The following is a 15,814-nucleotide window of genomic DNA, read 5'->3' as shown; positions in this document are numbered from 1 at the left end:
GTACTCCGCTGGTAAAGATTTATTTATTTATTTTAAATCAACTGGTGCCAGAAAGCTAAAGGGGTACTCCGCTGGTAAACATTTATTTAGTTATTTATTTTAAATCAACTGGTGCCATAAAGTTAAAGGGGTACTCCGCTGGTATAAAAAAAAATATATTTAAATCAACTGGTGCCAGACTGTTAAAGGGGTACTCTGCTGATAAACATTTATTTATTTATTTTAAATCAACTGGTGCCAGAAAGTTAAAGGGGTACTCCGCTGGCAAACATTTATTTATTTATTTATTTTAAATCAACTGGTGCCAGAAAGTTAAAGGGGTACTCCGCTGGTAAACATTTATTTATTTCAAATCAACTGGTGCCAGAAAGTTAAAGGGGTACTCCGCTGGTAAAAAAAAAAAAATATATATATATATTTAAATCAACTGGTGCCAGACTGTTAAAGGGGTACTCCGCTGGTAAACATTATTATTACTATTATTATTTTTTTTAAATCAACTGGTGCCAGAAAGTAAAACAGATTTGTAAATTACTTCTATTTAAAAATCTTAATCCTTCCAGTACTTATCAGCCACTGTATGCTCCAAAGGAAGTTATTTCGGTTTTTAATAATTTTTTTCCAGTCTGACCACAGTGCTCTCTGCTGACACCTCTGTCCATGTCAGGAACTGTCCAGAGCAGGGGCAAATCCCCATAGCAAAACCTAACCTGCTCTGAACAGTTCCTGACATGGACAGAGGTGTCAGCAGAGAGCACTGTAGAAAAGACAGAAAGGAAATGTAAAAAGAAAAGGACTTCCTGTGGATCATAACAGCAGCTGATAAGTACTGGAAGGATTAAGATTTTTTTTTAATAGAAGTAATTTACAAATCTGTTTAACTTTCTAGCACCAGTTGATTTAAAAGAAAATGTTTTCCAGTGGGGTACCCCTTTAAACAGATTTGTAAATGACTTCTTAATCCTTCCAGTACTTATCAGCTGCAATATAAAATATTTTTATGGGACTTTTTATGCTACTTTTGGGGTGATGGGGGCGGGGCTTAAAACATCCTATGATTTATCCTTCAGTAGTTGGCACAAGTGGCCGGTGTAGGAGTTGAGGGTTATTTTTAAGGAGGTGACACCAGCGCAGAGCTGCAGCTTTCTTTAGAGGTGTTGAATGTCAGAGTTCAGATGCACAGGTGGTGGTCACCCTGCCACGCCGGGGGTGTCGGGGGGGGCGGGGGTGTTGGAGGTGCGGGTGGAATTAGTCTATAGATCAGTGGTCTCCAACCTGTGGACCTGCAGATGTTGCAAAACTACAGCTCCCAGCATGCCCGGACAGCCAACGGCTGTCCGGGCATGCTGGGAGTTGTAGTTTTGCAATATCTGGAGGTCCGCAGGTTGAAGACCACTGCTGTACATCTTAAAGGGGTATTCCTGGAAAAAAATTTTTTTATATATATCAACTGGCTCCAGAAAGTTAAACAGATTTGTAAATTACTTCTATTAAAAAATCTTAATCCTTTCAGTACTTATGAGCTTCTGAAGTTTAGGTTGTTCTTTTCTGTCTAAGTGCTCTCTGATGACACCTGTCTCGGGAAACGCCCAGTTTAGAAGAGGTTTGCTATGGGAATTTGCTTCTAAACTGGGCGGTTCCCGAGACACGTGTCGTCAGAGAGCACTTAGACAGAAAAGAACAACCATAACTTCAGAAGCTCATAAGTACTGAAAGGATTAAGATTTTTTAATAGAAGTAATTTACAAATCTGTTTAACTTTCTGGAGCCAGTTGATATATAAAAAAAAGTTTTTTCCTGGATAACCCCTTTAATATAAACTCTGCAGTCAGGTTGGCCCAGATCCATCTCTGTGATAAGGTCCTAACTATGATACAGAAGGAAGCTAATCCAAATATGGTGGTGGGGGCAGGATACGGGGACGGGATATTATATTAGGACAGATTTAGAAGCCGGTGGGGGAGATGAAGTTGGAGTAGTAGTATCGCTCTGACAATATTATTTACTTACATTGTTGCCCTGGTGACATGGAACTATCTCATATTGCGCCCCCATGTGTCAGCGAGAGGTAACGTCAATCTGATATTTATTAAAGGGGTACTCCGGTGAAAACCTTTTTTCTTTTAAATAAACTGGTGGCAGAAAGATAAACATATTTGTAAATTACTTCTATTAAAAAATCTTAATCCTTCCAGTACTTATTAGCTGCTGAATGCTACAGAGGAAATTCCTTTCTTTTTGGAACACTGATGACATCACGAGCACAGTGCTCTCTGCTGACATCTCTGTCCATTTTAGCAACCATGCATAGCAGATGTATGCTAAGGGCAGCATGGTGGCTCAGTGGTTAGCACTGCTGCCTTGCAGTGCTGGGGACTTGGGTTCAAATCCCACTAAGGACAACAATAAATAAAGTGTTATTATTATTATAACGTCAGCAGAGAGCACTGTGCTCGTGATGTCATCAGAGAGCATTCCAAAAAGAAAAGAATTTCCTCTGTAGTACTCAGCAGCTAATAAGTACAGGAAGGATTAAGATTTTTTAATAGAAGTCATTTACAAATATGTTTAACTTTCTGCCACCAGTTGATTTAAAAGAAAAAAGGTTTTCACCGGAGTACCCCTTTAAAGCCTTACGGTCATTTATACAAATTTTTGACTCATTGCTCAGTTAAAGGGGTACTCTGGCCCTAAGACATCTTATCCCCTATCCAAAGGATAGGGGATAAGATGTCTGACCGCAGGGACCCCAGCAATCTTGCATTCGGCACCTACCTCTTTGAGCTGCACGCTGCGCTTCCAGCTCACAAACTGCCGGGTGCCGAACACAGGAACGGAGTATCGTGACGTCACGCCCCCGCCCCCGCTATGCAAGTCCATGGGAGGGGGCGTGTCCTTCAAGGGGTTAAGTCAAGGCTTCCGAACCAGGGTGCCTCCAGCTGTTGCTAAACTAAGACTCCCAGCATGCCCGGGAGTTGTAGTTTTGCAACAGCTGGAGGCACCCTGGTTGGGAAACACTGCACTTCCTGTAAATGGCCAGCAGATGGCGAAAAAGGTAAAGATTTCAGGGAGGAAAAATAAGGCGGCCGTCACGCCCCCTACCATAGATTTGCATAGTGGGGGGCGGGGCGTGACGTCACGATACTCCGGCCCCGTGGTCGGCACCCGCCAGTTTGTGAGCTAGAAGCGCGGCGTGCAACTCAAAGAGCTGGTGCCGAACGCAAGATTGCTGGGGTCCCCTTTGGATAGGGGATAAGATGTCTTAGGGCTGGAGTACCCCTTTAAGATGGATCAGGTTCTCAGTATTGGGATCCCCTTCACAAAGCTATAACTGATAACGAAATTGGGTCTCAGCACCTGGACCCCGATCAATCTTAAAGGGGTACTCCATTGGAAAACATTATTATTATTATTATTATTTTTTTAATCAACTGGTGCCAGAAAGTTAAACAGATTTGCAAATTACTTCTATTAAAAAATCTTAATCCTTCCAGCACTTATCAGCTGTTGTATGCTACACAGGAAATTATTTTATTTTTGAATTTCCTTTCTGTCTGACCACAGTGCTCTCTGCTGACACCTCTGTCCGTGTCAGGAACTGTCCGGAGCAGGAGAGGTTTGCTATGGGGATTTGCTCCTGCTCTGGACAGTTCCTGACACGGACGGTGGTGTCAGCAGAGAGCACTGTGGTCAGACTAGAAAGAACTACACAACTTCCTCTGGAGTATACAGCAGCTGATAAGTCCTGGAAGGATTAAGATTTTGTGGTAACGGGGTTTGATGAGGGCAGATGTTGTTACCCTAGGGGCAGATGGAATTAACCTCTTGTATTCGTGATGCCAGGGCGTGGTGTATCCTCGAAACCACCTGAAGGTATAGCGCTGTATCCTGGGATAGGCACATGGGCAATAATGACTCTGACGCTAAGTTACGGATAACGGTAGCTTTACTGAGGGTAGACAGATGGTAAAGTCGATACAGTTCAGCCAGGGACCACGGAGGTGACCAGTGACTTCAGAAACCTTGTGGGCTTGCTGGGACTTTTAGTAGATGGGGTCAGTTTGATGCAGGCCACACTGACTTGACAAATGATGACTGTGACTGACAATACTGAGACTGTGGTGACTTGTAGCCTCTTGTGGCTGCAGACTGGACTCCTATGACTCTGGACTCTGTAGGACTTGACTTGACCTCAGCAAAGACTTGTAAGGAAAGAGAGAGAAGCTCCACCCAGGGCTTATATGGGGGAGACTAGCAGGGAGACCATAGGTCACCCCTGAGATCACCTGATCACTGGTACCTCCTGGGTAACAATCACATGACAAGTCACATGGTAAACAGTCTTAAAGTGACAACGCTTTCTGAACACATTACATGGTATAATACATTAGAAACATATTTACATGGGGGGACAGATGCAAGGGGCCCAGGGGACACTGTAGGGGGGGGGGGCTGCCTGTCAGGACAGCAAGGGTACGGGGTAACCACAATGTTTAATTAGAAGTAATTTATAAATCTGTTTAACTTTCTGACACCAGTTGATATTAAAAAAAAAAAAAAAATGTTTTCCAGTGGAGTACCCCTTTAACTTTTGACATGTCTGGGCAGCACCCTTACCTTAGCTCCACTGAAGTGATTGTGACTAGTGTTGCTCGCGAATATTCGCAATGCAAATTTTATTCGCGAATATCGCATATTTGCGAATTCACGAATATTCGCGAATATAGCGCTATATATTCGTAATTACGAATATTCGGTTTTTTTCTTCACAGTACACATCACAGTGATCACCCCTCTCTGCTTCCAGCTTACGTGGTGTAAAGAAGCCTCTAATACTACTGTGTGAGACTGGAGTGCGAATTTTCGCATTTGCTAATTTTTCTATATGCTAATTTTCGTATATGCTAATTTTCGCATGCGCGAATTTTTGCATATGCGAAAATAAACCGCGAATTTTACGAATATGCCAATTTAGCGAATATATGACGAATATTCATCCATATATTCGTGAAATATTGTGAATTCGAATATGGCCTATGCTGCTCAACATTGTGAGTGAGCTGTAATACCGCACATTACCTGGACAGATATAGGACAGCAGCAGCCATGTTATTCCTCAACCACTTGAAGCCTCAGGACTTACATATCATCATAGTTGGCCAGTCAGCGCCGCAAAGTGACAGTACATGGCGGTGATGGCTGTGCCCGCAACATTACTTGTGAGTGCCAGCTGTATTATACACCCAGAACCCGGGTCTACTGACTGTGATCAAAGAAAACATAAGTCTTGATCATGTAACCCCTTAGATGCTGCAGTCTAAGGGGTTAACACCTGTGTTATCTAAATGGTTAAAGGGGTACTCTCGTGGAAAACTTTAAAGTTAAACCGATTTGTAAATTACTTCTATTAAAAAATCTTAATCCTTCCAGTACTTTTTAGGGGCTGTATACTACAGAGGAACTGATTTTATTTTTGGATTTCTTTTCTGTCATGACCACAGTGCTCTCTGCTGACCTCTGCTTTCCATTTTAGGAACTGTCCAGAGCAGCATATGTTTGTCTGATCTGGACAGTTCCTAAAATGGACAGCAGAGGTCAGCAGAGAGCACTGTGGTCATGACATCAGAGAAATCCAAAAAGAAAAGCATTTCCTCTCTAGTATACAGCTGCTAATAGGTACTGGAAGGATTAAGATTTTCTTTTAATAGAAGTGATTTACAAATCTGTTTAACTTTCTGGTACCAGTTGATTAAAAAAAAGAAAAATAAATTCCACGGGAGTACCCCATTAACCATTTAGATAACATGGGTGCTAACCCCTTAGACTGCAGCATCTAAGGGGTTACTTGATCAAGTCTTACGTTTTCTTTGATCCCAGTCAGTAGACCCGGGTTCTGGGTGTGTAAGGCTGGGTTCACACCACGTTTTGTTAAATACGGTTCCCGTATACGGCTGGGAGGAGGGGGGGCGGGGCTTAATCGCGGCGCCCGCACTCAGCCGTATTCGGGAACCGTATTTAATGCATGTCTATGAGCCGACTGGAGTGAACCGCAGCCTCCGGTCGGCTTCGTTTTCGGCCATATGCGGTTTCCCGACCGTAGGCAAAAACGCGGTCGACCACATTTTTGCCTACGGTCGGGAAACCGCATACGGCCGAAAACGAAGCCGACCGGAGGCTGCGGTTCACTCCGGTCGGCTCATAGACTTGCATTAAATACGGTTCCCGAATACGGCTGAGTGCGGGCGCCGAGATTAAGCCCCGCCCACCCCTCCTCCCAACCGTATACGGGAACCGTATTTAACAAAACTTGGTGTGAACCCAGCCTAAGGCTGGGTCCACACTACGTTTTGTCCCATACGGGAGCGCATACGGCAGGAGGGAGCTAAAACCTCGCGCTCCACGGTTTTAGGTCCGGTTGTAAAAGCGCATACGGCGCAAAAATGAGCCGACCGGACCGAACGTTTCACTCCGGTCGGCTCATTGAAGTGAATGACATACGGGAGCGCATACGGTCACATACGGGAGCGCGAGGTTTTAGCTCCCTCCTGCCGTATGCGCTCCCGTATGGGACAAAACTTGGTGTGAACCCAGCCTTATACAGCTGGCACCAGCAAGTAATGTTGCGGGCACAGCCATCACCGTCATGTACTGTTATGTCATATTGGGGTGAAAATCAGAGAAGAATTGGGAGAAAACCGTCACACACAGGTACAGACACTATATTAGGAACTACACTAACTTTACAGCCCCTGTAGCATAGTCAAATAAAACAAAAATCCTAGAATACCCCTTTAATGGGCAGCAACAATGCCTTCTCTAAGTCATTTGGGTGTCAACGCCCATGGCACGGTGGCGCTGTAAATATAAATCTCTAAAAACAATGGTGGAATTGCTGTTTGTTTTTTCCAATACCACCCAAAAATGTAATAAAATTTATATATGTTCCCCAAAATTATTTCAATAATAATAAAAAAAATTACAACTTGTCCTGAAAAAAAATTACATTGTTGAGGTCTAGTCTAGTGCTGTGTCCTTCAAGGGGTTTAGGCAAGGCTTTCCAACCAGGGTGCCCCAGCTGTTGCAAAACTACAACTCCCAGCATGCCCGGACAGCCTTTGGCTGTCCGGGCATGCTGGGAGTTGTAGTTTTGCAACAGCTGGAGGCACCCTGGTTGGGAAACACTGGGTTGAGGAATTTAAAAGGGTACTCGGGTAGAAAACTTTTTTTCTTTAAATCAACTGGTGCCAGAAAGTTAAACAGATTTGTAAATTACTTCTATTCAAAAATCTTAATCCTTCCGGTACTTATTAGCTGCTGAATACTACAGAGGAAAATGATTTTCTTTTTGGAACACAGAGCTCTCTGCTGACATCACGAGCACAGTGCTCTCTGCTGACACTTCTGTCCATTTTAGGAACTGTCCAGAGCAGCATATGTTTTCTATGGGGATTTTCTCCTACTCTGGACAGTTCTTAAAAAGGACAGAGATGTCAGCAGAGAGCTCTGTGTTCCAAAACGTAATTTCCTCTGTAGTATTCAGCAGCTGATAAGTACTGGAAGGATTAAGATTTTTTTTTAATAGAAGTCATTTACAAATCTGTTTAACTTTCTGGCACCAGTTGATTTAAAAAAAATAAAATAATAATTTAAAAAAAAAGTTTTCCACCGGAGAACCCCTTTAAAAGAATTTTTCCATATTTCCCACAGCATAATGGGATTTTCCTGCACTTCCTGTAAATGGCCAGCAGATGGCGAAAAAGGTAAAGATTTCAGGAAAAATAAAATAAATAAACAAATGAGGAATGGAAAAGGAAACTTGCACGCCTTCACTTTCAGTTTCCAGGAAATGAAACTTATCCTTTTCTCCATGTAAAGGTAAAAGTGCAGAACAAAATCAGGAGACCAGAAGACGAGACACCCCTGGGTTACACTAGGAGGTAAGGTTGTCAGTGCTTGGTTTAATGTTAAAATGTTTACTTGTTTTATTTCTGAAAAATCTACAAAAACACTAGGACTGTGGGTGTGCAGAGGGGATTATGACTCTATAGGGGCACTGTGGTAGTTCTGGGGGTACTATGGCTGTGAGGAGTGTATTATGACTCTATAGGGGGCACTGTGGTAGTTCTGGGGGTACTATGGCTGTGAGGAGAGTATTATGACTCTATAGGGGGCACTGTGGTAGTTCTGGGGGTACTATGGCTGTGAGGAGAGTATTATGACTCTATAGGGGCACTGTGGTAGTTCTGGAGGTACTATGACTGTGAGGAGAGTATTATGACTCTATAGGGGCACTGTGGTAGTTCTGGAGGTACTATGACTGTGAGGAGTGTATTATGACTCTATAGGGGGCACTGTGGTAGTTCTGGGGGTACTATGGCTGTGAGGAGAGTATTATGACTCTATAGGGGCACTGTGGTAGTTCTGGAGGTACTATGACTGTGAGGAGAGTATTATGACTCTATAGGGGCACTGTGGTATTTCTGGGGGTACTATGACTGTGAGGAGAGTATTATGACTCTATAGGGGGCACTGTGGTAGTTCTGGGGGATACTATGACTGTGAGAAGAGTATTATGACTCTATAGGGGCACTGTGAAACTTCTGGGGGTACTATGGTTGTGAGGAGTGTATTATGACTCTATAGGGGCACTGTGGTAGTTCTGGGGGTACTATGACTGTGAGGAGAGTATTATGACTATAGGGTGCACTGTGGTAGTTCTGGGGGTACTATGGCTGTGAGGAGAGTATTATGACTCTATAGGGGCACTGTGGTAGTTCTGGGGGTACTATGGCTGTGAGGAGAGTATTATGACTCTATAGGGGCACTGTGAAACTTCTGGGGGTACTATGGCTGTGAGGAGAGTGTTATGACTCTATAGGGGGCACTGTGGTAGTTCTGGGGGTACTATGACTGTGAGGAGAGTATTATGACTCTATAGGGGGCACTGTGGTAGTTCTGGGGGTACTATGACTGTGAGGAGAGTATTATGATTCTATAGGGGCACTGTGGTAGTTCTGGGGGTACTATGACTGTGAGGAGAGTATTATGACTCTATAGGGGCACTGTGGTAGTTCTGGAGGTACTATGATTGTGAGGAGTGTATTATGACTCTATAGGGGCACTGTGAAACTTCTGGGGGTACTATGGCTGTGAGGAGAGTATTATGACTCTATAGGGGCACTGTGAAACTTCTGGGGGTACTATGACTGTGAGGAGAGTATTATGACTCTATAGGGGCACTGTGAAACTTCTGGGGGTACTATGGCTGTGAGGAGAGTATTATGACTCTATAGGGGGCACTGTGGTAGTTCTGGGGATACTATGACTGTGAGGAGAGTATTATGACTCTATAGGGGGCACTGTGGTAGTTCTGGGGGTACTATGACTGTGAGGAGAGTATTATGATTCTATAGGGGCACTGTGGTAGTTCTGGGGGTACTATGACTGTGAGGAGAGTATTATGACTCTATAGGGGCACTGTGGTAGTTCTGGAGGTACTATGATTGTGAGGAGTGTATTATGACTCTATAGGGGCACTGTGAAACTTCTGGGGGTACTATGGCTGTGAGGAGAGTATTATGACTATAGGGGCACTGTGAAACTTCTGGGGGTACTATGACTGTGAGGAGAGTATTATGACTCTATAGGGGCACTGTGGTACTTCTGGGGGTACTATGGCTGTGAGGAGAGTATTATGACTCTATAGGGGCACTGTGGTAGTTCTGTGGGTACTATGACTGTGAGGAGAGTATTATGACTCTATAGGGGCACTGTGGTAGTTCTGGGGGTACTATGACTGTGAGGAGAGTATTATGACTCTATAGGGGGCACTGTGGTAGTTCTGGGGGTACTATGGCTGTGAGGAGAGTATTATGACTCTATAGGGGCACTGTGGTAGTTCTGGGGGTACTATGACTGTGAGGAGAGTATTATGACTCTATAGGGGCACTGTGGTATTTCTGGGGCACTATGACTGTGAGGAGAGTATTATGACTCTATAGGGGCACTGTGGTAGTTCTGTGGGTACTATGACTGTGAGGAGAGTATTATGACTCTATAGGGGCACTGTGGAAGTTCTGGGGGTACTATGACTGTGAGGAGAGTATTATGACTCTATAGGGGCACTGTGGTAGTTCTGGGGATACTATGACTGTGAGGAGAGTATTATGACTCTATAGGGGCACTGTGGTAGTTCTGGGGATACTATGACTGTGAGGAGAGTATTATGACTCTATAGGGGCACTGTGGTAGTTCTGGGGATACTATGACTGTGAGGAGAGTATTATGACTCTATAGGGGCACTGTGGTAGTTCTGGGGATACTATGACTGTGAGGAGAGTATTATGACTCTATAGGGGCACTGTGGTAGTTCTGGGGATACTATGACTGTGAGGAGAGTATTATGACTCTATAGGGGCACTGTGGTAGTTCTGGGGGTACTATGACTGTGAGGAGAGTATTATGACTCTATAGGGGCACTGTGGTAGTTCTGGGGATACTATGACTGTGAGGAGAGTATTATGACTCTATAGGGGCACTGTGGTAGTTCTGGGGATACTATGACTGTGAGGAGAGTATTATGACTCTATAGGGGCACTGTGGTAGTTCTGGGGATACTATGACTGTGAGGAGAGTATTATGACTCTATAGGGGCACTGTGGTAGTTCTGGGGGTACTATGACTGTGAGGAGAGTATTATGACTCTATAGGGGCACTGTGGTATTTCTGGGGCACTATGACTGTGAGGAGAGTATTATGACTCTATAGGGGCACTGTGGTAGTTCTGGGGATACTATGACTGTGAGGAGAGTATTATGACTCTATAGGGGCACTGTGGTAGTTCTGGGGATACTATGACTGTGAGGAGAGTATTATGACTCTATAGGGGCACTGTGGTATTTCTGGGGCACTATGACTGTGAGGAGAGTATTATGACTCTATAGGGGCACTGTGGTAGTTCTGTGGGTACTATGACTGTGAGGAGAGTATTATGACTCTATAGGGGCACTGTGGAAGTTCTGGGGGTACTATGACTGTGAGGAGAGTATTATGACTCTATAGGGGCACTGTGGTAGTTCTGGGGATACTATGGCTGTGAGGAGAGTATTATGACTCTATAGGGGCACTGTGGTAGTTCTGGGGATACTATGACTGTGAGGAGAGTATTATGACTCTATAGGGGCACTGTGGTAGTTCTGGGGATACTATGACTGTGAGGAGAGTATTGTGACTCTAGGGGACTGTGGTAGTTATGGGGGAAATTTATCAAAACCTGTGCAAAGGAAAAGTTGCCCAGTTGCCCATAGCAACCAATCAGATCGCTTCTTTCATTTTCAAGAGGCCTTTTCAAAAATGAAAGCAGTGATCTGATTGGTTGCTATGGGCAACTGGGCAACTTTTCCTCTGGACAGGTTTTGATAAATCTCCCCCATAACTCTTATTTTTCTAGCCACAGACCCATGTGAGTTCTTGTTTTTGCAGGACCAATTGTACTTTGTAATACATTTCTTTATGGGCAAATAAAAACTTTTAATCTCTTTATTTCCAGATATTTGCTTGCGTTTAAAGGGGTACTCTGGCCTTAAGGCATCTTATCCCCTATCCCCCTATTGCTGTGGTAAATTGAAAGCTGAGCTGTGATTGGTTGCTATGGGCAACAAGAAAAATCTTACTATAAGAAAATAAATCTCTCCTATAGAGATAAAGGGGAGGGGGCAGATAAGTATCTGTAGGTGGCTGACTGCCCAAGTACAGGTCTCCGGAGCCTCCAGAATGGCTCAGAATGGTTGAAACTTCTAAAGCAAAAATGACTATATTTACATGTTACATGCAGAACAAAAACATGAGGAGAATATAGAAACTATGCGGGTAGAGAGGCCCTTTATTTAACCCCTAAAGGACACAGCCAATTTTCATTTTTGCGTTTTTAGTTTTCCTCAGTAATATATTTAAGCACGATCTATGATTACAGGAGTATTCCAGGCAACAACATTTTATCCCTAGGGGATAAGATGTCTGATCGTGGGGGGCCCGCTGCTGGGACCCCCGTGATCTCCCTTCAGAACCCGCATTCTATGCGGGGCTGCATCTCTAGTTTCGTAAACCTCCGGGTTTCCGGTACTGGGAACGTTACGTCACGCCACGCCCCCTCCATTCATGTCTATGGGAGGGGGCGTGACTGCCGTCACGCCCCCTCCCATAGACATGAATGGAGGGGGCGTGGCGTGACGTAACGTCCCCGGAAACCTGGAGGTTTACAAACCTAGAGACGCAGCCCCGCATAGGATGCGGGTGCTGCAGGGAGATCGCGGAGGGTCCCAGGAGCGGGCCCCCCACGATCAGACATCTTATCCCCTAGGGATAAAATGTTGTTGCCTGGAATACCCCTTTAAGGTCACGGATGACTAAAACATGTCAGATATAACAGTGTTGTGTGGACTTCTGTGATTTTATATGGACAGAAATAAAGATTCAGCTTTAAGGAACTCTGTTCCCAAGGGGCCTTAGGTTTTTCCTTAGTAAACATAACTCTTTTATTTGACCCATGTACGTATCACCACTCAGTACTGAACATGAATCCCTGCTCCAGTACTGTACCTGTTCGAGGCCTTGCGCACCCTGCGTGCTGCGCGATGAGATGACGTTAGGCCGGGCGACGTGCAGGGTTAATAGAGAAGAGCAGGGCACCATCCTGTGCCAATCAGACTGGAGAAAAAAAAGAAGGCCATGATGTCAGCGCAGGAGTGGAGGAAAAGTGAATGGGATTTTTATAGAAGGACGGGGACGGAGGAAGGGGGAAGATAGAGATTGTCTACCTTCACTGTCTGCCAACCTACCTGCTCTACCTACCTACCACCTGCACTACCTATCTACCTACCTTCCTGCACTACTTATCTACCTACCAAGGGGCACTATCTATATACCTAGAGATGGCAAATTACCTACTCACCATCACCTAATCCCCCTACCCTTCCCCCAACACACTCACCTACTCCTTCATATTATGCAAAGCACCAAGAAAGTCATTATTTAGGGCACTAAGGGTAGGGAAATGTGCCGAACCTAATATGTTTTCTGGCAGAGTCACGGTTGGAAGAAGTCATCATGGTGTCTAAGCAAGACAGAGAAGAAAAGGAAAGAGAATGATCCTCAAAGACGCCCCCTGTGAGTCACTAGATGTAACTGCACTGCAATCTGTTATACGGTCTGCAGCTCCTGTGTAAAGTTAGTTTAGAAAAAGGGTGAATTTCTATTAGATTTATAATTTTACATTTGAAAAACATTTTTTATTTTGTTATTATTATTATTTTAGTCCCCTAGGGGATTTGTGTGAGCAATTGTTCGATTGCTTAAACAATATAATGCCCTGCAGTTGCATTGTATTGAATTGTGAAATCAGCATTATGTACTAGCAGATTTGTCATGGCAGCCACCAAGTTCTAGAGAATCCCTCCGGATGCCATGACATCTGATCGGCATACCGTGACTACTTATTCAGTTTATATTGGGCAAAAATTTGGTGTTGGAGTCTACTCAATTTAAAGAGATTGGGACTAGATGATATTCTGGTGAATGGGGCAGTTCAATCCTGCCGAAATATCTATCTTCTTAGCTATTATGCAAAACAAGTTCCGCTCACACCAATCCTTTCTTATTTTTGTTCAGGTCAGTTTACTTGAAAATGGATTTTTCTTATAACGCCCGCACTGAAGAACTGCAGGAAATCAATTCTGACCACTCTTTTGAGATGATCACTGATGATGAATTAAAAGAAATTAACTCTGCTTTAGAAGATGGTGACCTCTGTGAAGTAACGGAAAGACTCAACCAACACCTTAAGGAAATAGAAAATGCCCCATTAAGCATCGCCGTCACAGGGGAGTCAGGATCAGGAAAGTCAACTTTTATTAATGCCATCCGTGGTATGGATGATGAAGAAGAAGGTTCTGCCCAAACTGGTGTGGTGGAGACAACGATGGAGCCAATACCTTACACCCATCAGGATTATACTAATGTAAGGTTTTGGGATCTTCCAGGAATAGGAACTCCAAATTTTAAAGCAGCCGATTATCTAGAGTCTGTGCAGTTTCGTCAATATGACTTTTTCATCATCATGTCATCAGAACGCTTCAAGCAAAACGACATTGACCTGGCAAAGGAGATCCAAGCTATGGATAAGAAATTCTACTTTGTTAGATCCAAAGTTGACTCCGACTTGCATGCCTCCCAGGTACGGAGGAAGAAGACTTACAAAGAAGAGGCCATACTTAAAGAAATCCGAGATAACTGCATTAAACATCTCAATGATGGGGGAATCGCCAAGCCCCAAGTGTTTCTCCTCTCATGCCTGGACCTGGACAAGTACGACTTCCATGAAATGCAGAATACTCTAGAAAAGGAGCTTCCGGAACACAAGAAACACATATTCCTGATCTCTCTACCCAACATTTCTCTGCCAATTCTTGAGAAGAAGCGCGAGGCTCTGAGGAAATACATCTGGATGTGGTCTACTCTTTCTTGTGCAGTGGCTGCAGTCCCAATCCCAGGACTGTCTATAGCTTGTGATATAGGAATTCTGATAAAAGCTATGAAGGACTACAGAAGTGCCTTTGGCTTGAATAAGCAGTCACTAGAAAGGTTGGCCGACAAGTGTGGTAAAGATGTCAGTGAGTTACGATCTGTGATAAAGTCCCCTTTAGTTATACAAGAGATAAATAAAGAACTTGTCATCAAATTACTAAGCAAAGGGGTCGTAGGGGCTCTCATGGTAGTTGAGTATGCTGTAAGCAATATCCCAGTGCTAGGTAGCATGGCAGCAGGGGGCATCTCATTTGGTACCACATACTGGATGCTCCATGGATTCCTTAAAGAGATTGCTGATGATGCAGTGAGAGTTCTTAGAAAGGCATTAGAGTCAGACGTGTAAGAATATTTCTTTCTAAGAATAAGATATGGAATAAAACAAAAGTTTTATAGATAGTAATTAATATCCGGTTAAATGATTTATATAGGGTGTAAGGCAATAAATTAATTCCAATTTGTTTACCTTGTATGCACGAGTTCACTATTGTTCCTTTGACTTCTTGAATTTATCCTTTTTTTTTTTCATATAGAAAATTAAAGAGAATTTGTCATCAGTATTGTCCACACTAACCTGTGGGTAGAGGCTTGTAGTGAGGTTGACACCAATGAAAATGATACTTGAAGTTCTTGGCTCCATGCCTCAGTTCGTCTGTAATTCCCGTTATTAGGTATATGCTAATGACGTCCAGTCGGCATCCTCATAGTAACGTCTCCTCCCCTGTGCTGAGGCTCCTATGCTGCAAAGTGGAGCTCCACTCTGCATCTAGACTCTGTCCTCTGCTGTGAAATCTCTCTTGCGCGCAGAGCGGTTTTAGTAAATTTTGGCTGTGGCTGCCGCTATTGCGCACGCAAAGGGTCTAGTTGCAGAGAAGAGCTTCATTCTGCAGCGTAGGACGTGTTTTGGTCTTCACTCCGTCAATCTTTTTATGATGTTTGTGTATTGATTTGTCTATTCTCATAAAGGGAGAGGTATAGTATTACAGCAATCTAGCAATCTTCTTATAGGGAGTTAATTTTTTGTAGGTTTGATCGGTTAATTTTTTGCCTTCCATGCAATGATGTATTTGGGTCATATGTAGGTGTATATTTTGTGGTAATGTCAGTAACAGGGGTGGGATTGTGGCTACCTATGATTTGTTTAGTGTAATTTCTACTTAATTTATTAATCATGTAGTTTTATAAAATGTAAATTGTAATATTAAAGCATATTTATTTCCAGATATTTGTTTGA

At 43.6% G+C, this 15,814-nt stretch overlaps 2 protein-coding genes across 4 annotated transcripts in view; both read left to right on the top strand.

Moving 5' to 3' along the window:
- LOC130294403 (interferon-inducible GTPase 5-like) overlaps window positions 1-15,814 on the top strand; it is a 41,010-nt gene that overhangs the window by 19,312 nt on the left and 5,884 nt on the right. Inside the window, exon 1 of one of the 2 annotated variants that reach the window (XM_056544119.1) lies at window positions 11,743-11,868. The exons of the other annotated variant lie outside the window; for it this stretch is intronic. The gene's annotated coding sequence lies outside the window, so the exon portion shown is untranslated. Of the gene's footprint in view, window positions 1-11,742; window positions 11,869-15,814 lie in introns of those variants that run through there. 2 annotated transcript variants of the gene reach the window in all.
- Window positions 1-15,814, top strand: part of LOC130294402 (interferon-inducible GTPase 5-like) — a 22,027-nt gene extending 6,213 nt beyond the window's left edge. Inside the window, exons 2-4 of one of the 2 annotated variants that reach the window (XM_056544116.1) lie at window positions 7,708-7,760; window positions 7,876-7,937; window positions 13,666-15,814. In XM_056544116.1, the coding sequence (XP_056400091.1) occupies window positions 7,749-7,760; window positions 7,876-7,937; window positions 13,666-14,926 (1,335 nt within the window). In that variant the 5' untranslated portion in view covers window positions 7,708-7,748 and the 3' untranslated portion in view covers window positions 14,927-15,814. Of the gene's footprint in view, window positions 1-7,707; window positions 7,761-7,875; window positions 7,938-11,395; window positions 11,462-13,665 lie in introns of those variants that run through there. The other variant, XM_056544117.1, reaches the window with a different exon arrangement.

Source organism: Hyla sarda, chromosome 10 (assembly GCF_029499605.1).
Source record: "Hyla sarda isolate aHylSar1 chromosome 10, aHylSar1.hap1, whole genome shotgun sequence".
Taxonomy (NCBI): Eukaryota; Metazoa; Chordata; class Amphibia; order Anura; family Hylidae; genus Hyla; species Hyla sarda.
Note: the sequence above shows the minus strand (reverse complement) of the source record. Positions and strands in the feature narration are given on the sequence as shown.